This window comes from Delphinus delphis, chromosome 16, assembly GCF_949987515.2.
Source record: "Delphinus delphis chromosome 16, mDelDel1.2, whole genome shotgun sequence".
Classification (NCBI taxonomy): domain Eukaryota; kingdom Metazoa; phylum Chordata; class Mammalia; order Artiodactyla; family Delphinidae; genus Delphinus; species Delphinus delphis.
Genome location: NC_082698.1, coordinates 778882 through 800558, shown reverse-complemented (window position 1 = coordinate 800558; position 21677 = coordinate 778882). Strand labels below are relative to the sequence as shown.

Genomic DNA, 21677 nt, shown 5'->3' with positions numbered 1-21677 from the left:
CATCGATTTTCCGGCTCTTTCCCTTTATCAGCGCGGCGTCTCTGCAGTAACTGAGGAATGTGTGCAGCCGGGACAGCGCCTGACAGATACGTACGATCAGCTGCCGCTTAATCATTGTCTACACACGCCCTGCTCTGTTTTTCACTTTGTAATCAAGAAGAATGTTAAAGATACATGTGGAATTGGTTACCACTTTGTGAAAAATCTCAGAGAGATACAGATTACCCTTTCAACAGAAATGCACTGTCATTTCTAATCAGAAACACCTCACGCTGGCCTCCTGTGGCAGCAGCCGTGGCTCCATCCCCCATCGTTCCCGTGGACTCAGGGCGTGGAGCCGTGGGGGCCGTGGGGCAGCAGGGACAAAACACAGCCCCGGGTACAAAGCGTGTAGGAAGCAGTCCACAGTAGACAGAGTCCACAGACATCAGATAACTGAATACTTGATAAAAATTATGAGATTTAAAGGTATTGAAAACATGAAAGCATCAGAAACATAAACAGATACCATACCCTGAAAAAAGCAGGCAGATTAAAAGATATGAGAAGCGCTAGCAGCGGTCACTGAGGTGGAAGTCTCCACAGGTGAGTTAAGTGTCAGGACGGACGCAGCCGGACGGGGGAGCTGACACCCCAGCGCGGCGCGCAGACCTCACAGGTCGCTGGGAGGCAGCGCCTGGAGGCTCAAGGCGGGGCCGGAAGGCCTGGTCCTCAGGAGCTCGGCGAGTCCTGAGCCGGACGCCAAACGCGAAGATGGAGAGCAGCCCGAGTGCCAGGGCCCCACAGGAAGGACGCGGGCAGCGGGCCTTGTGGGAGCGACAGCCGCCGCCAACCGAGGGATCGGCGGGAGGCCCCGCGGCGGGGCCGGAGCAGCGGCACTGAACGAGCGTGCGGGCTCTGCAGACACGCGTGTGCCCATCGCGCACAGGACGGGGCGGCGAGCCCATCGGGACGCCTCGCGGACTTACCGTGTCCAGGATGTTCCTCTTCTTCTCTCAAGAGTCTGAGTTAAAGTTGGGAGAAGCTGAAAGGCTTGGCAGCTCTCGGTGGGCGAGGCTCAGGCCGCTCGCCGCCTGCAGGTTCCCAGGTGCTGGACCGAGTCCTCTGGGGGGAGGAGGCCAGTCGTCAGGGGTGCCGTGGATGCACCTTTCCTGACGGTTGCGCCTGCCTGCAGCCGCCACGCAGCATCACGGCTGTCTTCCCGTCTGACCTGCGAAGGCCAGGAATTCACGCTCGGAGCGTTGTGGATGAGGCGTGCTCGCCGGCCTCCGCGGGGGAGTGTGTACCTGCGAGTGTGATGCGAGGGCATCTCTAGGCCCACATGCGTGCAAACACGTGTAAGCACAGGACTGGTCCAGGCCTCACGCTCATGCTTCACCCCCCCCCAACACACACACAGTTCTCCTCCATCCCCGGCACCCCTGAGGTGCTAACTCTGCAGCCTTCCAGAAGCTGTTTGGCCTGGGCTGCTCCCTGGAAGTGGGGTGTGTTTCTCCTCGATGCAGAGGCAGGGGCCACTGGGGCCGGGAAGCTGAGGGGCTCGGCCGCCCCCCCATGCCCGCCCCCGCCCTTCCCCTCCCGCACCCACAGCTCCTGCCCTGTGCCTCCCTCCCCCATCCCAAAACCCTTCCCCTACCCCATGCCCCTCCCCATCCTGCATCCCCTCTCCTGGCCCTGCACCCCTAGGGCCCCTGGCATGGCCGCCAGGGGGTGCTGAGTGGGGTGAGGTTTGCCACGGGTGCTTCTTCGCAGCAGATACGGGCTCACGAGTGTCACCTGTGGGGTCCAGTATCCAAGCCTCGCCAGGCAGGGTCTGAGGCTCTTTGTGCCCCCGTCTCCGTGTGTCCAGGATGCTGCAGGACCCTGTGTGAGACTGAAATCAGGCAGCTGTGTCTGAAGTGGTCCCGTCTATGCAAAAGGAGCTTTGGTTTATCCCCCCACGCAAACCACAGACGCCATCAAGGGCTCCTGCCGGGGGAGGTGTCAGCTGTGCCTCCCTCTGACCGGCCGATGGCTGGCCTGGTGCACGCAGGCTCAGCGGCGAGGGCCACGTGCAGGTGGCGTAGGTAATTGCTGTGGCACGGCACCGCTAACTGCACGCTCTGGGAGTGATGGGTGAGGTAGCAGAGGGAGAGGACGGGTGTGGCCTCGGGCTCCCGCACAGCTGCAGGGCACGTGAGTGACGACCGCGTCCCCAGGGTGTGCGTGGCCATGGTGGCCAGACGCCGCCAGTGCCCTTCCCTCCTGGGGGCACGGTGCCCCGTGGGGTGTGGCTCTGAAGGCTCCCTCAGGGCCAGGTCTTATTTTTTATCTTCCTGTGTGAGGTCAGTGCTCTTACTCTTTTGACTTAGTTTGGGCAAAACGGTGTCCCCCCTGCTGGACACTGCCTGAGGGCACCTCGGAGGCGACGCCAGCGCCCACGGCGGCTGCACCGCGTGGTCTCAGCAGGGCGAGGTGGCCCTACGTGGCCAATCAGCACAGGTAGTGTGGGTCCAGCACCGGCGGCAGAGGGGCTGAGTCCGGAGCAGGCCTCGCACAGAAGGGCTTGCAGGGTGCCCCGGGTCTCTCCGGCCACACGCCCAGGGGGCCCGCCCTCGGGAGGCCTGCACGCGGCCCGGGTGATGTGCAGGGCAGGTGCTGGAGCAACACCTGTTTCCCGGAAGTTGCAGGTCCCTGCTGCAGACAGACCCTCCCCCAGGGCTTCTTGGTGCCCCCTGGGAGGCAAACCAAAGTGACCCTATATTTTTTTCTGTTTCTTTCCTTCAGCTCTTAGAATTTGACAAAGAGCTGTCTGTCTTTAAGGACAGACTGTATGAACTGGACATCTCGTTCCCTCCCAGGTAAGGACCGCCGCTCGCTGGGCCAGCAGGTAACTGTCCTCCTGTCCGTGCATCTGTCTGTGCCCACCTGTGCCTCCTCCCCCTCCCTCACCCCCCACTGAGCACAGCAGGGGTCTGTTCGCTCCTTTCTCCCAACATGGCCTCTCAGATTAGCCTACGAGGGACCCACACAGGCAGCTCTGTGTTCTGGATCTTTCTGGAACCGTCGTGGCGTGGGTTTTGGTTTGGTTTGTCCATGTTTGTCTTTCTCGGGTATGTAAGCTTTTGCTGGGTTTTGCTCTGGTGTTCCCAGAGTCTTGAAATCTGCAGGAATAACAGTGCGTTCCCTCCCGACCAGCCCGGGGCTGCAGAGGGCCGGGGTGGGGGGAGAGAGACGATTACGAAGTGGCCAGGACACCGGGTGGGCTCTCGGCCCGCGGGCCCGTCTGGAAGGACACGGATGCCGCATCACGGGCTCCTCCCACCCATCTCTCTCCTTTCATAGATTCCAAGTACGAGTTCTTATCACTTGGGAGAAAATGGGCCTTGGGCAGGTTCAGGGAAGCTTTCTCAGGTAGGCGGGACCTGGTGAGCAAGTGGGGCCGAGAGCGCCGCCTGGCCCCACCTCGTCTGCGTCGGGCCTGGCAGTAAACGCGTCAGATCCACGTCAGAGGAACGGTTGGCCTCAGAACGCGCTGGGGAGCCAGGTCCTCTCAGGCTCCCTCTGAAGGTCACCCCTGCTTCCTGGGCCACACTCCAGTGGTCAAACGTGTGCAGGCTTGAAGGGCCCCCACCATCCACTGGACATGGGACTCGCTACGGGTCCAGGCTCTGGCCAAGGCGGCCGGGCGCTCGCAGCTCGGGGTCGGTGCCCAGACCAGCGGTGCGAGGTTCAGGGGCCAGAGAAGCAGGGACCTGGGCCCTTGGGGTGCCTGGTGAGCCCCCAGCAGCGGCTCCAACACCTGTGAACTCGTGACTCAGCGTTTCAGGATCAGAAGGGCGGCCCTCAGCAATGCCGTCCAGGTGCTGAGCACCACGTTGCCCTCAGTCTCTGACGCTACTTTAAGGTACACATCACGTGCGGTGAACCGTGCTCCCAGGTGCAGCTGAAGTCGAAAGACGTCCCGAGGGACTTGTTCAGCCGCGCCTCCTGAGGGTAGTGCCGGGGTCTGGAGCGCCCCTCCCGCTTGACCGGGGTCCAGCGCCTCTCTCAGGGCTGTGGAGCCGGCCAGGAGGGAGGGGGCCTGGGGCTGCCAAAGGCATAGCCCTGTGGACGTGTGCCCTGAGCTGGCGTCAGCCCCTCGAGCGTCTCCCAAAGGCCGCAGCCTTGAAGGTCACCCAGGTGCGAGGCGCAGAAGATGCAGGCAGGACCGGCCACAGGACCTCGTGGTCCGTGCTCAGGTGGCCGAGGGACGAGCCCCCACCCCTAGGCAGCAGAGAGACTGGCACGTCCAGAGTCGGGAGGGACAGGGCTGCGTGGTCCAGCCAGGCCCCGGCTGGCGGTCTCCAGGAAGCAAGGGCCGTCCCCCCGGAAGGCGGCCGTAGCCCCGGCCTCTGAGATCCCAGTGGTAGGTGGGGGTGGGCATGCTTTGGTGCCAAGCCGGAGGAACTCCAGGGAGAGCCTGGGGTTCGTCAGGGTACCTGGGGCTGCGGGCACCTCGAGGGCACCTGCGCTCAGTCTGGGGCACACCTGCCTCGGTGTTTGATGGACTCGTGTGGCAGGAGAATGACCCCGAGAGGTCCTGCCCTCGTCTGGGAACCTGTGGACATCCTGTGACTTTGCAGGTGCATTAGGAATGTGCCCGTGCTGTAGGGGCGGCGTCCTGGGCCGCGGGGCCCCCCGCAAGCCCATCACAGCAGAGGCCCCCGTCCTCCTGGAGGTGGCGGCCGCCACCCGAGGGAGGTGGCCTGGGCGGGGCAGGCCGCCGGGGGCACTGGGAGGACCATCAATTTAGGGGCCAGATTTTCTCCCTTTAACTGGGAAGTAGCATTCGAAGTCTTCTGAGGTGGGAAAAATCGTGGTTTGCAGACTGAGTCATCAGCTCCCAAAGCTGGGGGTCCAGCTCACGGTAGGAAATATACCTGGCCTGTCAGCCCTGTCACAGCCAGTGGTGCAAGACCCAGCAAAGGCTCCTGAGGCCTTTCCGGCCACTGCCTGGCTCAGCCATCCCCCCGCACTGCCCAGGTCATCTCCCCGCACTGTCCAAGTCACCCACCCCTCCCCCGCTTCCTCCCGCACTGCCCATCTTCCCCTCCTCTGGTGCCTGGGTCACACCCATCCCCCTCCCTTGGCTCTGTTGCATTTTGAAAGCATGTTTGTGACCATCGGGCAGAGCTCACAGCCCCCCTGGGTTGCCACGTGGGGTCTGGAGGGCTGTTCCAGACGTGGGACAATGTCAGCGGAAGCAGAAGCGGGACAGCAGGAGGGACTTGGTTAGAAACGGTGGCTGTGTGGTTTGGTACCCACATGTGGTCTCTGACTGTGCCGGAAAATGAGTGCTCTCAGGCGTGCCGTGTGTGTGTGTGTGTGCGCGCAGGAGCGTGCATGGGTGTATTCACCTGTGCACACTGGAGGCACGTGTGGGTGTGGCAGCGCATGGGGGTGGGTGCACGTGTGTGCAGGGGGGTGTGTGTACCTGTGGGTGTGTTGCAGGACGTATGCGATCGGATTATAGGCTGATTGCGTGTGTCTGTGCAGTGCATGGGCCTGCGTGTGTGCACAGATATGGGTGTGCACACGGCGTGTACGCACACGGTGTGGGTGTGCGCGTGTGCATGCAGAGCTGTGCGCATACATGGTTGTGTGTGCAGACGTGTGGTATGTGGGGGTGTGCATGGGTGTGTGCAGTATGTCTTGGGGTGGGGTGGGTTGTGTATGCACATGTGCACGGGTGTGTGCGCATGGACCTGCTTGTGGTGTGGGTGTGTGTGCGTGCGTGCAAGTGCATGGCTGTGTGCAGGTGTGCGTTGCCCAGTGTGGCTATTGTGTGCATGGGCCGTGTTTGCGCGTGTGCATGGCGTGTGCACATGTGAGCGAGTAGGTGTTTGCATGTGCATGGGTGTTTACGTGGTGTGTGTGCACGTGCATGGTGTGTGCACGAGCTTGTGTGCAGTTCGCGCATGTGGTGCAAAACTCGTGTGTATACGTGTATGCGCGTGCGCTTCCTGGGTGTATGCACTGCACGGGTGGGGGTGTTGCTGGGGCATGCGGGGGGTGTCCTCTGTGCACAGCTACTAGCCTAGGGCCATCTCCCGCTCTTGGAAGCTGTCGGGGGCATCTGGCCTGGAGCGGTTTCCAGCCTGGAGCGGTTTCCTTGCAGACCGTCCAGCTATCGCTTCTCTCTGAGCTGAGGGGTGGGAGCCACCTGAGGAGCCTGGCACCCGGGCCGCCCTGGTCCTGCGCGGGGAGGGGCAGGCGGGGGCAGGTGGGCAGGGGAGGCGCCCTGGAAGGAGGCAGGAGTCTGCGGGGGTGCCCGCCCGCTGCACGTCCTGCCCACAGGGCCGTCCTGCGTCCAGGCTCCACCACGCTGCCCTCTTTGAGGTGGAAAGGCGGAACCTCCCGCTTCTATTTCTTCTGGTGTGGCTGAGCCCGTGGGGACCTCTCCGGAAGCCGCGCTGATCAGTGAGGGACACCACGTCTGCGTTTGTCTGCGTGGCCTCGGGCAGGGCGGGGCGTGCATGTGGCAGCCCCTCAGTCACAGAGAAGGGCCACGCCAGCCCCTTCCCACGCTCCCGAGGCCCGTGTCATCCTCACGACTGCGTTCTGTGAAAACGGCCCTTCCCTCCCACGTGGCCAGGCGGTCGGGACAGAGGCGCGTGGGCTCCGAGGCCGTGGGCCCTCGCGCGTGGCTCTGGGCGTTTGTGGGGACGGTCTGTGCTTCACTGGCTGCCGGACTCTGGCCCCTCCTGGGGGCGGGGCCGGGGGGTGTGGGCAGTGCCCGTTCAGGGGGTAGTGGGCACCCCAGGCCGTCGTGCCTGTCCTCACCCAGCTCTCCTCTCTGTGAGGCCTGTTTGCCAGCTTGTCAGCCAGGGAATTAGCGAGAGCCATGGGCATCCCTGGTGCCAGCGGGCAGTGCCGCGGGAGCAGGGTGTCCTGAGCAGCATCCTCTGGCCGTCGCGCCTGGTTTTCAGAACCTTTCTGCGCCTTTTGCCTTTGTTATCCAAGCAGTGGACTCACCACAAACTGGCTGCGGAGTCCTGTTCCCCGTTCTGGTGGAGGCGAGCACTCAGCTGCTGGGGGCCAGGGGCTGGGGGCGGGGTCAGTGCAGAGCCTGGAGTGGAGGCCACCGGGGCCCCCGTGGCTCCAGGCTGTGGCTAATCGCATACCCGGGACAGTCCTCAGAGATGCTCGAGCAGACAGGTCTCCTAAGGAGAGCGAGGGGGCGGGGGCGAGTTTCTCGAGCAGAGGCGTTCGTGACTGTTCTCCGCGGGCTCACAGAACTCCACTCCTAATGGACCGTAACTCAGTGCTGTGTGTCACTTTGCTGGAAGAGGTGCTGATATTTCAGGTGTTTGTAGAGCCTTCAATTCTCGTTCTTCTCAGCCTCGGGGACAGTTTTGCACCTTCGTGAGGGACAACCACGAAGTGACCGGCGGGGTGGGGTAGAGGCAGGGAGCGCGGCCAGGCCAGGCTAGTGGGCGCACGGGGTGCCCGCCATAGAGACCCTCCGGGGCCCACCCTGCGCTCCAGATGATGCCCGCCAACCCCAAGTGGCCAGGGACGGCACTCGGGGCCAGGCCAAATGAAGGCCTTTAAGGCCACGTGGTGTTTCCACGTGCTGGTGACGTAAAAGGCTTTAAGTTCGTGCTCAGAATAACTGGTGGGCAAAGAGTGTGACGCTGGCGCTGGCATGAGCCGTGCCCACCTGGTCTGTCTGTGTGACCGGCCTCGAGGCCGGTTGTTTGCAGTGGACGAGGCGACAGTCAGCTTTCCGCGTCCTGCGTTGTCATCCTGTCCACCCTCCCTGCTCTCCGGCCCAGCGTCCGCTTGCGGCTCCCACTCTCAACCCGGATTTGGGACGATCGCGGGAGCCCCCCTTTCCTCTCCCCAGGATGGCCCGGCGTGAGTGGCAGTGCTTTGGGACGCCCCAGAGGTGACCGCCAAAGCCTGCCCTGTGCACCCAGCAGGGAGTTTCTAACTTAGAGTGTCTTTCTGAGTTACTGTCGTTGGTTTTAAAATAAAGAGATCAAAGTATGAATATGAGATGGCTTAGCTGCCTTTTCCACTAATGTGGTGGCAGCAGGCTTCCCGTGGTGTGGAATCCTCCCGCGGCCCTGCACGCAGCCCTGCCCTGGACCCAAGTCCCTGTGGAGCGCTGCTGCCCACCTGTGCCCTCAGAACCGCCCCTGCCGCAGGAAGCCTCCCGTCACTGAGGCTCGAGAATTCCCAGAGGTGGCGGGATGCGCCCCACACGCTCCCCTCTCGTCCCACTGACTCCTAAACTGTGTCTCCCAGGCCTGAGATTCAATCAAGGAAGTATTCGCGTGGCTTCGCCTGGGCGGGGCTGAGGAGGGGACCGCCCCCAACACCATGACAACAGCAAGCAGCCTCTCCGTGTAATCGCAAACATAGAGCTTACCTTCCAGCCCCTGACAGGGTCTCGGGGCCCCTGGGGGTCCACACGTCACGGCCGAGAACTCCCCAAACCTGGAAGTAACCAAAACGCCGCCTTTAGCGGATAGATGTCGGCCGCTGAAGCGGCCGGACCGCTGCTCCCTGCGGGCCTGGGAGCAGCGGGAACCAAGGGGCCGGGCGCTGCTGTCTGTGGCGCGGGAGCCGCCGGGGTGTGGAGGGGTGCTGCGGCCCCTGCGCTTGTGGCCCTGCGTGCGCCTCAGAGTGAAGCTGACTGCGGAGGTGGACAGACGCACAGAGTACACACCTCGCCAGAGAAAAGTCACACCTTCCCCAGGACGGACAAGAACGCTCCACGGTGGGAAAGAGGTTTTTACTGGGCAAGTTACTTACAGAGAAAGATCCAGTGAGAGCTTTCGAAAAAGACAAAAATATACACAACACAGGGATGAAATATATCACACGGCTCTGGCCAGAGGAGGCCGTCTCTCTTCAGTGGATACATTTATTTTTATATTAAAGATTCGGAGGCACTTTTCAGACTTCTTTTTGGGCCATAATTCAACTTTGGACCATCTATAGATTCCTGTCTGTAACGATAAATATAAGATGGTGACATTTGGACAAAAAGGCTGAGCTCACTGCTTCCCTTCTTGGGAAGGGAGCCAGGAAGCTTGTCCAGCTGGTCACCGAGCCCCGGGTGGACACGGCCCACACCGAGGCACGGGGACCAGCGCTGAGGGGCGAAGGGCCAGGGCACCGGTTACTCGGGAAGCCGCCGGTCACCCCACGGGGATGCTGCGGGCACCTGTGTCCACAGAGCCGGGTCAGCTCTGTGGCTCTGACCACGGGCCCCTCCTCCCCACGGCAGTGTGAATGTTATTGCCCAGTTCAGGGGCAGCTTCCTTCCACCTCCTTTTCTTTCCCAGGAGTCTCAGGTGTTTGGAAACTGAGTTCCTGCGCGGCCGCTGCCTGCCGGCCTCCGGGGCTGCCAGGCACGGGTGGACGGTCGGCCGATTCGCTGGCCGCGCGGGCCCGTCTGCCCTCAGCAGGGCCATGACTTGGGAACACTCACGTTCTCCCCGAGCGAGAAGCCCAGGAGGGTCTCCCCCAGCACCCCCAATTCTCCGCCTCCCGCTTCGGTGAGAACTGGGCCTGTCTGGCCAGGTGCAGGGGCCCCCGCCCCCTCCACCCTCAGGGTCCTCCTGAGCCCGCGTCTCTCGCGCACGGCGGCCGGCCCTGAGGAGTCGGGCGGCCGACACAGTGGGCCTTTGTGCCTCCGCGGCCTGGCTGCTGGCCTCGGGCCCCGGTGACACCACCCGCCTGCCCGCCGCTCAGATGCAGGCCGAGCCTTGTCGGCAGCGCCCTGGCAAGGGGGCCGCTTGCCCACATCCTGCATCCTGCGGGAAGGAGCCCGAGGGGCTGGGCGGACAGGTGGGCGATTGTTAGCTTTATCGCAGGGCCATTCGTTGTGGCGTCACTCCCCACCGTGCGGGGCCAGGCCAGCGGCTCCGTCCCACGTCCCCACCCTGCGCAGCGTTTGCTTTCAGATAAGTCCACGTGTGCAGCGAGCATTAATCATCGGCAGCCCCGGCAGGCAGCGCTGGGCCATCCTCGGAGTGGCCTGGGCAGGGCCCCCCTCTCGGGCCCATGCCGGCCTTGCCCGGCCTGTCTGCACCGGCACCGCCCTGCTCACTCCTGGCCTGGCTCTGGGAGTGGCTGGCCCCTTCCGGGAGTCTGTCCACAGCAAGGGCCCCCGGTCCGTGGGGTGAGGGTGCCGCCCCCAACCGCCCTGCCCGTCCTGGCCAGGGCGCCCCTCACGGCCAGCTTCTTTTGCCCGCTGAATCACACGTGGGCAGGCCCCACGGCAGCAGCAAGGTTGAGGACACAGACTGAAGGCCCGGGGGGAAGCTTGTCACGGCTCCGGGCCTCCCGGGCCCTTCCCTGTTACTCCTCACCAGGCTGACTGTCCCCGTGATGGCCCGTCAGTCAGCTCCTGGTGGTGGACGGGGGGCTGGACTTGGGCCCGGACACCCCGTGACGATGGCTCTGCGGTGTGCGTGGGGACTGTCCGTCACTTACCTGCGTGGGCTTTTCGTGCTGTTTCTAATGCAGGACGCTTGCCCTGGGCAGGTCCCCAGGGGGCTCTGTGGGCATTGGGGCGCAGCCTCAGTGGGACCCCCGATGGCCAGGGCTCCCGAGGGCTTTCCCGTAGCAACAACATCATAGGTGCAGCTGAGGGTCACGTGGTGGTTCCTGAAGCCCCCGGGACTCGATCCCACTCCCGTCTGCGCTGCGTCTCTGAGGGATGCTTTGAGCCGGCCCGTTCAGCACTCCTGGAGCAGCGTGCGTCTGCGTGGCTCCTGCCTGGCAGGGAACGTGGGCGAGGCCCGGGGTGGCCGGCTCCACCTCCCAGACCTCCTGTTGACTGCAGATGTCCCACCGGGTGAACCTGGCCTGCCCCGCCTCACGGTCAAGGACCAGCTTGGGTGGGCTCAGAGCACACGACCTTCCTAGCCCTGGCCACAGCCCTGCCGGCCGCTCTCTCCCCTGACCTTGGCCTCCAGTGGAGGGGGCTGGGGGCTTGCTCTGTGCTCAGCACATCCTGCTCTGGACACTCAGGGTCGGCCCGTGCGGACCCCGATTCCTGCAGCTCCCGGGAGGATGGGGTGGGCAAGCGTCGCTCCTTCAGGACCACAGCCAGGCTAGGCTGGGACGTGCCTGGACAAGCCCGCCGTTGGTCCCCCTTTTCCCTGAAGGACGTTGTAGGGTGGTCAGCGCTCTGTGCCGTCAGCAAGGGTGATGCTGTTAGAAGCAGAGATGAGGGACGTTATGTTTGGAGCCATGATGCTGCTTTGGGTCTGCAATGAACTAAATTCCTGCAGGGCCTGGGGCCGGAAGTCGCCGTCTCTGGCGAGAGTGTGTGGAACACTCTGGAGGACGGAGTAGGCTGAGAGCCGTTAACTCAGGTTCTGCGGACCCTGACCACGGGCCACAGAGGGAGGGAGGAGGGGCAGAGGCCCCATGCGAGCAGGTGCCCAGGACAGAGCAGCTCAGGGAGACGGTGGCATTTTTCTCCTCCAGCTGAAAGCACGGGAAAATTTAACAGAGAGTACAGTGCCATTCACAGCAAATACCATGTGGTATTTTGGAGCTGGTCTAAAAAGCACATTAGACCTTGGCAAGGAAAAAATTTAGACTGTATTGAAGGCCATAGGAGATGCACCGCGAGAAGGCAGACCCGCCATCCTCGTGGGTGTGCAGGGAGCACGGCTGAGGGTCCCCCACAGCCCGTTAGTTCATTCTGGGTAAATGCACCTGCTGTTAGTTCAGTGCAACCCAATCAAAATGCCCACAGTGGGCAGTGCAGAGCCCGGAGCCGGAGGTTCCGGTGAGTTCTGGGCCTCAGCCAGGCGGCTAGGGTCGGGGTGTCAGGGGCTCAGCTGGTGGTCACAGGCCCCACCTGCTTCTCGCCATGTCAGTCGGTCGGCTGCGGTGGCCCCATTCCCAAGGGGCCCCAGGCGTCTCCCCGCTGCCGCACCGGGCCGGTGGGCGGGAAGAAGGGCCCATGCGGCCAGGGCGGTAAGTCAGGGCCAGGCACACACTCCGCCGCAGCGAAGGTCCAAGGCCACGGCCCCGGGCACCTGGGCGCTTCCGAGGTGGACGCCTCGGTGGGACAAGGGTGTGCGTCAGTCTGGGCCCAGGCGTCCGTAGGCTTCTGGGCAGGTTTTCGTTGGGCTGTAGGCCGCATCCAGAAATAAAGCCAAGTTGAATAGACGTGTCCATGTCCTTGGGGAGGGTTCATCTGAAGTGCTGGGGGGGACAGTCCTTTGACTTTATTCTGGAAACTTCCATCTGCCTGTTCTCACCCTGGACAGGCTTGGCCTTTCTGAGGTGCGTGGGGCAGAGCCCACACCACCCTCCCCCGGGCCCGGAGGAGGGGCTGGAGGAGGGGCCCCGTGGCTGCTGACCGGTGCCTTCCTGTCCTGTCTCCCCAGCTACCCATACAGTGAGGACTCCAGCCAGGGCAGACAGTACATGAACACCCGGTGCCCCGCCTGGTGTGACCGTGTCCTTATGTCCCCGTCCGCCAAGGAGCTGATTCTGAGGGTAAGTGTCAGGGCTGCGCGGCCAGAGCCCGGGCGGGTGGGGAGCCTCGGGCCAGGGGACCTGCCCTCCTGCCGGCCCGGATGAGCCCTGACCCCGTTCTCGGGGCTGGGATGGAGCCCGACCTCCAGTGTCTTTCTGGATTCAAAATAGGCATAAACTGTCACCAGTGCTTTAGGAATCGTTTTAGTTTATTGTGTCCTCGGGGGAGTCAATGAGCTCTTGTCTTCGGAAGAGCTTGGGAGCTATGAAGTCCGTCCTTATTTTCCTAAGTTGTAAATCAGAGCCAGAGTCACACTGGGGCTTGAGAAGTTGCAGATGCACGGCCAGCGCTCAGGAGGCAGCCCCGTGAGACCGGGTGCACGGCCAGCGCTCAGGAGGCAGCCTCGTGAGACCGGCACGGCCAGCGCTCAGGAGGCAGCCCCGTGAGACCGGGTGCACGGCCAGCGCTCAGGAGGCAGCCCCGTGAGACCGGGTGCACGGCCAGCGCTCAGGAGGCAGCCCCGTGAGACCGGGTGCACGGCCAGCGCTCAGGAGGCAGCCCCGTGAGACCGGGTGCACGGCCAGCGCTCAGGAGGCAGCCCCGTGAGACCGGGTGCACGGCCAGCGCTCAGGAGGCAGCCTCGTGAGACCGGCACGGCCAGCGCTCAGGAGGCAGCCCCGTGAGACCGGGTGCACGGCCAGCGCTCAGGAGGCAGCCCCGTGAGACCGGGTGCGGAGAGTTTGAGCTTCCTGGAGCTTCTCGATCTCCCGGGGTTTTTCAATGCCCACATTTAACACAAGAGGACTGCTCTAGAGAATCAATATCTGCATTGGTTTTGTCAACCCCGTCAGTGAAAAAATATAATAACGAGGTGCATTGATTCATCAGGGCAGCGGTCTGGCCTCTGCGTGATGTGGGCCGCCAGTTAGGAGGGGGCAGGAGGTCCCCACGGCCCAGGCCATCCCCCAACCTCAACCCAGTACGTTTTGGGCTCTAGTCACCACCCTCCACAGCCCCCGAGGCTGCTGCAAGGAGCCCTGTCTGCGCCACTGGGCCCCGGGGCCCTTTACCCAGAGACGCAGCCAGGAGGGCAGAGCCCCCTTGGCCTGCCCAGGTGCACGCCCGTCCCCCTGCTCAGCAGCCCCTGCAGCCCCCCTCCAGGAGGCCCCGCTGCTGGCCTTTCCGGGGCGGGCCGGCCCTCCACGCTCTGCCTTGAGCCAGAGCCCCCGGGTGCGTGGGGAGGGAGGCCGCTGGGCCCGGGTTGGAGGTGGGGACGCATCGGGTCTGCGGTGAGCTTGCTCTGACGGGGCCTGGGGGCAAGGGCCTGCGCCCGGCTGTGACACACCCGCCCCCAGAGCACATCACAGAGGACAGGCGCTGGCTGGGCTACTCCCACAAGCAGCCCTCCCGAAGGGAGCTGCACGGGACGTTGGCCCTGACCACACAGACCCGGGCAAGCATGCCTGGTGCCGGGCCCCGGATGCAGCCCTGCCCTCTCTGCTGGGCCTGCCCTTGGGGCCCTGAGATGCCATGTGAGGACACAGCGGCTCACACCGGCAGGCGAGCTGAGCACAGGGCTGCGTCCAGAGAGGGTGCCTCAGGGGCCTCGGGGCGCAGAGAAGAGGTGAGTGTCCTCTTCCAGGGAAAAAGACATCCTGCGGTAAACCCACCAAGACAGCAGGAGTGCGTAGGATGGTGAGGGGGTTGCCCAGGGCTGCAGACGCGTCCAGCAGAAGGCGGCACTGCAGGCTGTGTTACCTGCGTTCACATCATGGCAGCTTCGGGGCCCGAGATTTGATGCTGCAGACACAGTGGGGACAGAGCTCGGCTGGGTGGCCCAGGGTGGGGAGGGCCCAGCGCCTTCCTTGTGGGGGGGAGTCCCGGCAGGCCCTCCCCTGGGGGCTGCCCGGCGGGCGGCAGGCGTTACCAGCCCCCTGGCCGTGGCACGAGCAGCTTCCGCGGTGTCGTCCATCATGCCACGCTCGGTCACCTCGGCATCATGTTCGTTCTGCCTCCCGGCCCCGGAACACGGAGGTGGCGGGCGTGCTGATGAACGCGCAGCGAGGTGTGCGGCGCCCGCTAATTTGTTTATCTGTCTCACGATTATGCACTTGGAGATCACAGTTTTATGCTGCCTTTGTAAATTACCACGCTGCGCTTGAGCGTTTCCCCACTCCGGGGAGGTGCCGTGATGGCGAAGGATGCGCAGAGGGGCCTGTCTTTATGCCTTCTGGCAGCGACCATGCTGGGAAGTAAATCTGACCTTAAGCTTCCCGCTGCATTAAAGATGATTCAGTTACAGTCTCAGTCGCTTCAGCCGAGGGTGTGAAATCCTGGCCCAGCTGGAGCCACAGCCGACCGACTGCGGGAACACACCCTTGGCCGCACACCTGGAGTTGAGGTGCCTGTAGGCCGGCAGAGGAGGGAGGGCACCCTGTGCACACAGCCCTGCGTCACTGGGCGCAGACCGCTGGGTGTGGCAGCGTGGCGTTCGGGGAGTCTGTTCTCGTTTGAACAGGGAGTTCTGGGTCACAAACAAATGGCAACAGGACAAACAGGAACCGGTGGGCTTCCTCAGTGCCGGGGGCACGGCTGGAAAGAAAGCTCACAGCTGCCCCGACTGCAGCGAGCATGGTCCAGGGCCCGGCCCAGAGGCAGAGGGGAGCTCGGGCTCCACACCAGCGGCCCGTGTCGCCACCTCCCAAGGCCGGAGCCCTCCCACCTGGGACAGCCGGGTGCCGAGGTGCTGCCCGGACTGCCCGGACCTCCCTCCTAGGGTCCAGAGGCACACTGGCGGCTCTGAGCCGGCCGGAGCCCCACGGAGACGTGGGCGGGGTGGCCACGGGTGGAGCATCGCTGGGCTGCCTCCCGCTCGCTGCTCTCCCAGGAAACCCCACCATTTCCGCCTCCCATGCCTCTCCCTCTGTTTGCTTTTCCCAGTCGGAGAGCGAGGAGAAGGTTGTCACCTACGACCACATCGGGCCCAGTGTCTGCATGGGAGACCACAAGGTGACAGAGCCGTGCCGCGGTCTGGGGGCTGGGCCCGAGGGGCGGGCCGTGGTGGGCTTTCCAGGCTGGGGGCCGTTTCTGCTTCTACTGCCCCTCTTCTCCGCCTCCTTCGTCTGCTTCACAGAGGAGGCCAAGTTGGTCTGTTTTTATTTAACTTTAATAAAATACCAGAAGGTAGGCAGGTAGGGGCTAGACAGGCAGGTAGATGAGAAGGCAGAAGTGACTGGTCACAGGAGGATAGAATACGCAGTGTTACTGTTTGTAGAAGGAGGCTGTGTCCACCGCTGGCCGGTTCTGGGGGCCGTTTCCTGCACTCAAGTACCTTCCTGGCTCCTGATGGCGACCGCCCACCACCAGTGCGGGCGGGACACGGGCGTGTCACCGACCCAGTGCCTCGGGGGGAAACACCGAGTATTTGTTCCGGGACTAACTTTGTACGTGTGACTGGCCCGGACACCTCCGAGGGGCGTGTGGTGGCGGGTCGTGTGTCACCATCAGCCACGTGAGAGACGTTCACCGTTTCCCATTTTCAGGGCCTCTGGGCGGGTCGCCCACACTGCCCAGTGGGCCGGATCCCAGGACGGGCTCTGTCCTTCCCCGTGTTCTTTGGGCCTGAAATCAGCTCTCACGTTGTCTTTATCTGGAAACAACACCGTCTTTAGAGAACGCGAAGGCCCTTTGCCTCTAGCCTCTGGTCGCCCAGTCCCACCAGCTCCTCGGGAACTGGGGCCCGGCGCTGGGCCTGCGGGCCGCGGCCGGGAAGCCCGGGAGCGGGGTCTGGGCGCCCGGTTCTGACAGCCTCTCTTCTCCCGCTGCAGCCCGTGTTCCTGGCCTTCCGCATGGCGCCCGGGGCAGGTAAACCTCACGCACGTGTGCACAAGTGTTGTGTGGTGCAGTGAACTGGTGGTAAATATGCCTCCTCCCTCGAGTTCACCTTTCTGAGCTTTTTGTGGTGTGTCTGTCCCCTTAACAAATGGCTGATTCCACGGCAGGGAAGCGATGCCAGCGCCACGAGGGGACCCCCGGCGAGACCTCCCTGCAGCACGAGGAGCCACGTGCTCCGACAGCTGCATCGACAGACCCGCCTGAGCGCCACTGCTAGACGGCCGGCCCCACACGTCGCTTCAGCCCGGACGGCGCTCCGGACAAGCCTCACATACCTCACTGTCGTGTCTGCTCGTGTGACATCAAGTAGAAACATTGGGATTTTTTAAATAAGTCACAGTCCTGTTGCCAAAACTCTAATAGACAGCAAAGAGATTCTGCATTTTAGACTTCACGGTTTTCGATTTTTAATCATTGTCAGCGTGGAGGAGCTTCTCCGGCGTAGAAACCCCACAGGGCTCGGAGTCCTCTCCGTGGCGGGGCGGCCGAGGCTCTGCCGGCCAGCGGCGTGGCCTCGCTCTCACGTCTGGGGGCCCCTGTTCCCTGTTAGTCACATGGTTTCTGAATCACACTGCGGCTGCTTTCCATTTTTATATATATAAATATATATAAATATATACTTTTTAAAAATAATTTATAAACCTTACCAAAACTTACGCTAAATATACTTTCCAGTACGAACGCTTGAGTGTCATATCAGCAGGTAGAATTGGCGTCTAGGGGTTTGGTTACGTGCACGTCAACACACAAAGCTATAAAACAAGTACTACGACCCAGCAGAGACGTCAGGGGTCAGACCGACCACAGCACGTCCATACGAGCAGCTGGAGACTCCTAGGCCTTTTTCTGTCTCATATTAAGAACTGAATGTGAAGTTTATAGCTCGCTCGGGTGTACCTTTTAAGAATTTTGTAAACCGTTTTGTCTGTCTTTTGTTACCGTTCTATGGTGCCAAGTATTCTACATAAAACAATAATATCATGGGAGAAATAAAAATAGCTAGTCTGCTTCCGATAGAAACTGCTTGTAACGTGGCCTGTGTATAAAAATACCCAGAGAAACAAGCTGGACGCGTCCTTGGACGCTGAACCTCTAACGACCTGTCGTAACCCTGCTGCACGTACTTGCTCCTGGCACCCGGCGGAGCCGTGAGAGGTGGTCCCAGGGCCCATGGATGAAACACAAACGAATGTTTTATTAACTTGCTTTAACACTACAGAACTCCTGGGCTGGGTGAAGGCGCTGGGTAGAAGCTTGCTTTAGATAAATCACAACCGTTGCAAGTGAGCTGGCGTCCACGTGCCGAACCTGTGTCCTTGACCGTACTGTCGGGGTCTGTGTCGAGCTGTGGTCGCCCTGCTCTGGCCGACTCACGGCGATTCTGTGCAGCGGGGTTTCAGCTGTTGGTCACTCAGGAGGCCTTTGGAAATGACCGCTCCGGTCCCTAAGCAATAAAATCGATCGTGGTGAAAATATCCCGTCTGCTTTGCGTTTCCTCCTCCCGTGCTCCGGCCCGTCGTAGCCTGCGGTGCAGGCTACGCTCGTGGCTCTCGGCGGTCCTGGACTCCACTGTCGGATACTGTTGCAGAGCTGAGCTCTGGCGTGAGCGCAGAAAGATCATCTTTCGGATTTTACTGCAGAGGTTACTGCTGGGACTTACCCCTCAGCGTTGTTTAAATGCGATTACATAAATGTGTGGCTTTCCTCAAACTTTAAAACTGGAAATTCCTTTGCTCTTGAGCTGAAAGAAGAGTTCACGCACGTAAATTTTGAAAAAAAATTAATGCTCCCTTAGAAAACCAGCCAGTGAAAAACGTCTGTTTTTTAAATTGATGCAGCCATGTAGCAAAAAACACCCAAAAAACAAAACTTCAGCCTTTTACATTTCTCTTTAACATTTTCAGTAATGCCTTCCAAGAAGAATCTTTCTTACAGTAATAAACCCTTTATATTCAGTTTTTAAAATTAACACAACAGTTATGCAGCCACGTGGAGCGTCCAGAGTCTGCACGGATGGGGTGGTCTTCTGTGAACCAGAGCAGACGCTGTTAGCTGGAATCCTGGCCCTTGGATTCCGGGGTGAGGGACAGGCCAGAGAGAGGGCTTCCGGGACCTCCACGGGGCTGGGGGGCTGGGTCGGTCTGGCCGATCCAGGGAGGTGCCCCGGGTGGAGGCCGGAGCTGCCCAGGAGGAGGACAAGGTCCAAGCACTGGCCAGACGTGCTTCCCCCGCATCCCAGGGTCAAACGGGCAAAGAAAACTCCAGGGCCCCTGAGAGAACTGACGCCGGGGCAGCAAAATTATCTTGGATTTCTCTTTGTAGTCCCGGTTTGAATTAAACCCCGCTTTCTACCGATGAAAACAATCTATTAAACCGCAGGAGAAGTGCTACGGTGCTGATGAATTTAAAACCTGATTTACTTCCAATTATGTAGCTACTAAGGCTGGGCACGTTCCAACCTACATAATCATGGCAAAGCACGTCAGCAGGACAGCAGGAGCTAGGGCCCAGCGGCGCCCCTCACCGCCCCCGCACCCACCAAAGGGGAAAGGCGCCACTCCGGGTGGGGCAGGAGCGGGGGTTCACCTGCCCTTTCCGGCAACCCCAAATGTGTCTAAATCTGCCCACACCTCATCCACCTAAGCCTCCAGAGCCCTGGGGAGGGCGCCCCGGGCTGGCGCCGGTGCAGTTGCGGGGAGGGACGGAACAAGGGGTCCTACCTGCTGCCCCGCGCGAGCCACAGCTGCCTGCGCCTGAGAAGCCGCCGCCGCCGAGCGCCCAGCGCCCCGCTCCATCCCCCCGCCGTCGGCTCCGCTCCCGCTCGCTGAGTCCTGGCTCTTCCCGGCCCTCGGCCCCGGGCGGCCCCTTCCCTTGGCCGGCAGCCCGAGGGTTCTCGGGCGGGGCCGCCTTCCCCGCGCCGGGCCTCGCGGTGCCCTCGGTCCTGCGAGCTGCTGCCGCCCGGGCAACCCGGGGCGCGAGGCGACCGGGACTCCATCGCACCCCGATTCTGAGCCGGACCTGCGCCAGACCCAGGCGCCCCTTCGGCCGAAGGCGCGGACCCCGCGGCATTTGAAGACTGGACAAGGGGACCCGGGACAGAGGGCCCGGCAGAGGCAGAGGGCCGCGCCACCGCGCCTCGCCCGCGGTTTTCGATAAGGAAGAAACACGCGGTGCAGCCTCGGGAGCCACGGCTCCGACGGAGGACGTGTTAAATAATTTATTGATTATACAAAGTGATTCCTCTCAGGACGCGCGGCAGCGGCGGTCCCGATCCCGCGCCCACGCCGAGGACAGGGACGCGGGCGCTCTGGGGTCCCCGCACGCCGAGCCCGAGCCAGGCCGCTTTATAACTTATTCTGTAAAAATATATATACACACTCCGGCGCGGGCGGCTGGCGAGGGGCGCCGGGCCGCGTCCCGTACCCTGGTTGTCCGGCCTTGCCGCCGCGTCCTCACGAGGCGTCCCCCGCGCCGCCGCCGCACGGGCTGACCAGCGCCAAGTTCGAGGGTTTGTGCTTCTTGAGCAGCCGCGTGATCTTCTCATCGTCCGAGTTGGGGTCCAGGGGCCGGTTGTACTCGTCGTCGTCCTCCGCGTCCGAGCCGCCCACCTTCAGCTTCTCGGCGTCCGAGTCCTGCTTCTTCTTAGCCGACGCCATCTCCGCGGCGTGCCGCTTGCGCCACTTTGTCCGCCGGTTCTGGAACCACACCTGGGGTGGAGGGTGCCCATCAGGCGGCGCCTCCCGAAGCACCCGGCCCGCGGCAGCTTGGCCCCTCGGCGGCCCGGCCGGAGACGCCGCCGGCCGCGCGGACGCAGAGGGACGCCCGAGGCCTCCCATCTGCCCGGGCCGGGCCGCAGGGCTGGGCGCCCCCGGGACCGAGGCCAAGGCCGACGGCCGCTCGCAGACCGTTCGCAGGACGCGGGGGAGCGGGTGGGCCTCGGCGCAGCGGGACCCGCGGGGGGCCGCCCAGGCCGCAGACGCCTCACCTTGACTTGGCTCTCGGTCATACCCAGGGAGTAGGCGAGGCGCGCGCGCTCCGGCCCCGCCAGGTACTTGGTCTGCTCGAAAGTCTTCTCCAGCGCGAAGATCTGCTGGCCCGAGAAGGTCGGCCGCGAGTGCTTCTTCTTGCCGTCCTTGTCCAGGACCCCGCTGGCCTGGGCTGCAAAGGAGGGCGGGTGAGCGCGGCCGGCGGCCCCGCGTCCCCGACCGCCCCGCCGCCCCACGCCGAATCCGCGGGTGGGCCACTTACCCGGGCCGGCCAGGCGCGGGTCCCTCCAGGGCGAGCCCTGCACCACGCCAGGCCAGAAGATTGGCGGGCGCCCGGGCAACTCGGCCAGAGGCTTGGGGTAGCCGCGCGCCACGGCGGCCGCGGGCCCGAAGTAGACGCCGGCCGACGAGGCGAGCCCACTGAGACGGGGCAGGCCGCCCAGGAGGCCGCCGCCCGCCGCGCCCACGGGCCGCCCCAGGATGTCGCTGATGCCGTGCGGGGTGCCGAGCGGCAGCTGCGCGCCGAGGCCGCCCAGCGCGGGCGCCTTGAAGCCGGCCGGGCCCTGCAGCGCGTACGGGAACAGCGACGTCTTCATCTCGGCCATGTTGTGTAGCGCGGCCAGCGGCGCACTGCTCAGCACGAACGCGCCCGGGCGGTTAGCGTCCATGGGCGCCGCCGCCGCCGGCCCGGGCGCCCATCCGGGCCCCGCCGCCGCCGCCCGCGCCCGCCGGCCCGGGAAGTTTGCGCGCGACCCCGGCGGGCGCCGGCTGCAGCGGGGGCTCGGGGTGCGGGCGCCGACGGCGCGGATGGCGGGCGCGAGGGAGGGCGGCGGCTGCGGCGCGGGGTGGGCGGCGGCGGGGGTACTCCGCGCTGCGGCGGTACTCCGCGCTGCGGCGGTGGCGGCTCCGGGGCCGGTCGGAGCGGCGCCGCGCCGCGCGGGCTGGACGCGCTGATAACCGCGGGGCCCCCAGGCGGCGCGCGTGCTGATTGGCTGCCGGCGACCGCGGCCCGGCCATTGGCCAGCGCCCCCGCCGTCTGCGCGCGCCCCCGCTGGCCGCGCACTCCGTGAAGGGCCCATTAGCCCGGCAGGTGCCTCCCGGGCTGTAAATTTGCCCCCTGATTTATCTCCCCGGGGACGAAATAAATCCCGTTGGATGGGAGTTTAGTTAGGCAAAGGTTTTAGTGGGAAATCAGGAAAAAATACGAGAACATATTTTATCACCGAAAGAATGCAGATTTGAGGATCCACTTGGCACACTCCGTGCGCCCCATTTGGTGAAGAGGCACAGGCGGGAGGGCGCGGGGATTCAGCAGG

At 63.3% G+C, this 21677-nt stretch overlaps 2 protein-coding genes across 6 annotated transcripts in view; one reads left to right on the top strand and one right to left on the bottom strand.

Annotated features, from left to right (window-relative positions):
• The window catches only part of INPP5A (inositol polyphosphate-5-phosphatase A), a 176926-nt gene extending 159062 nt beyond the window's left edge, over positions 1-17864 (top strand). For 2 of the 5 annotated variants that reach the window (XM_060033823.1, XM_060033819.1), the window contains 3 exons: positions 2767-2840; positions 12390-12501; positions 16483-17864. In XM_060033823.1, coding sequence (XP_059889806.1) covers positions 2767-2840; positions 12390-12501; positions 16483-16704 — 408 coding nt within the window. In that variant the 3' untranslated portion in view covers positions 16705-17864. Of the gene's footprint in view, positions 1-2766; positions 2841-12389; positions 12502-12771; positions 13026-15421; positions 15491-16308; positions 16397-16482 lie in introns of those variants that run through there. The other 3 variants (XM_060033821.1, XM_060033822.1, XM_060033824.1) reach the window with 3 other exon arrangements.
• A 1719-nt stretch (positions 17865-19583) lies between these two features.
• NKX6-2 (NK6 homeobox 2) lies at positions 19584-21440 on the bottom strand. Its single transcript, XM_060033506.1, has 3 exons — positions 20624-21440; positions 20361-20533; positions 19584-20082 (listed from the first exon to the last, which is right to left on the bottom strand). Exons 1-3 carry the CDS (start codon positions 21438-21440, stop codon positions 19828-19830), a joined length of 1245 nt encoding a protein of 414 aa, XP_059889489.1. The 3' UTR covers positions 19584-19827.
• Positions 21441-21677: the final 237 nt, after the last annotated feature.

Bases quoted from the DNA above. Each gene is read 5' to 3' on its own strand.
- NKX6-2 (XM_060033506.1), bottom strand. From the start codon at position 21,440: ATGGGCCCTTCACGGAGTGCGCGGCCAGCGGGGGCGCGCGCAGACGGC. The intron at 20,534-20,623 runs GTAAGTGGCCCA...CCTCCTTTGCAG, and splicing joins CCCGCGCCTGGCCGGCCCGG to CCCAGGCCAGCGGGGTCCTG. The intron at 20,083-20,360 runs GTGAGGCGTCTG...CCTCCACCCCAG, and splicing joins TGACCGAGAGCCAAGTCAAG to GTGTGGTTCCAGAACCGGCG.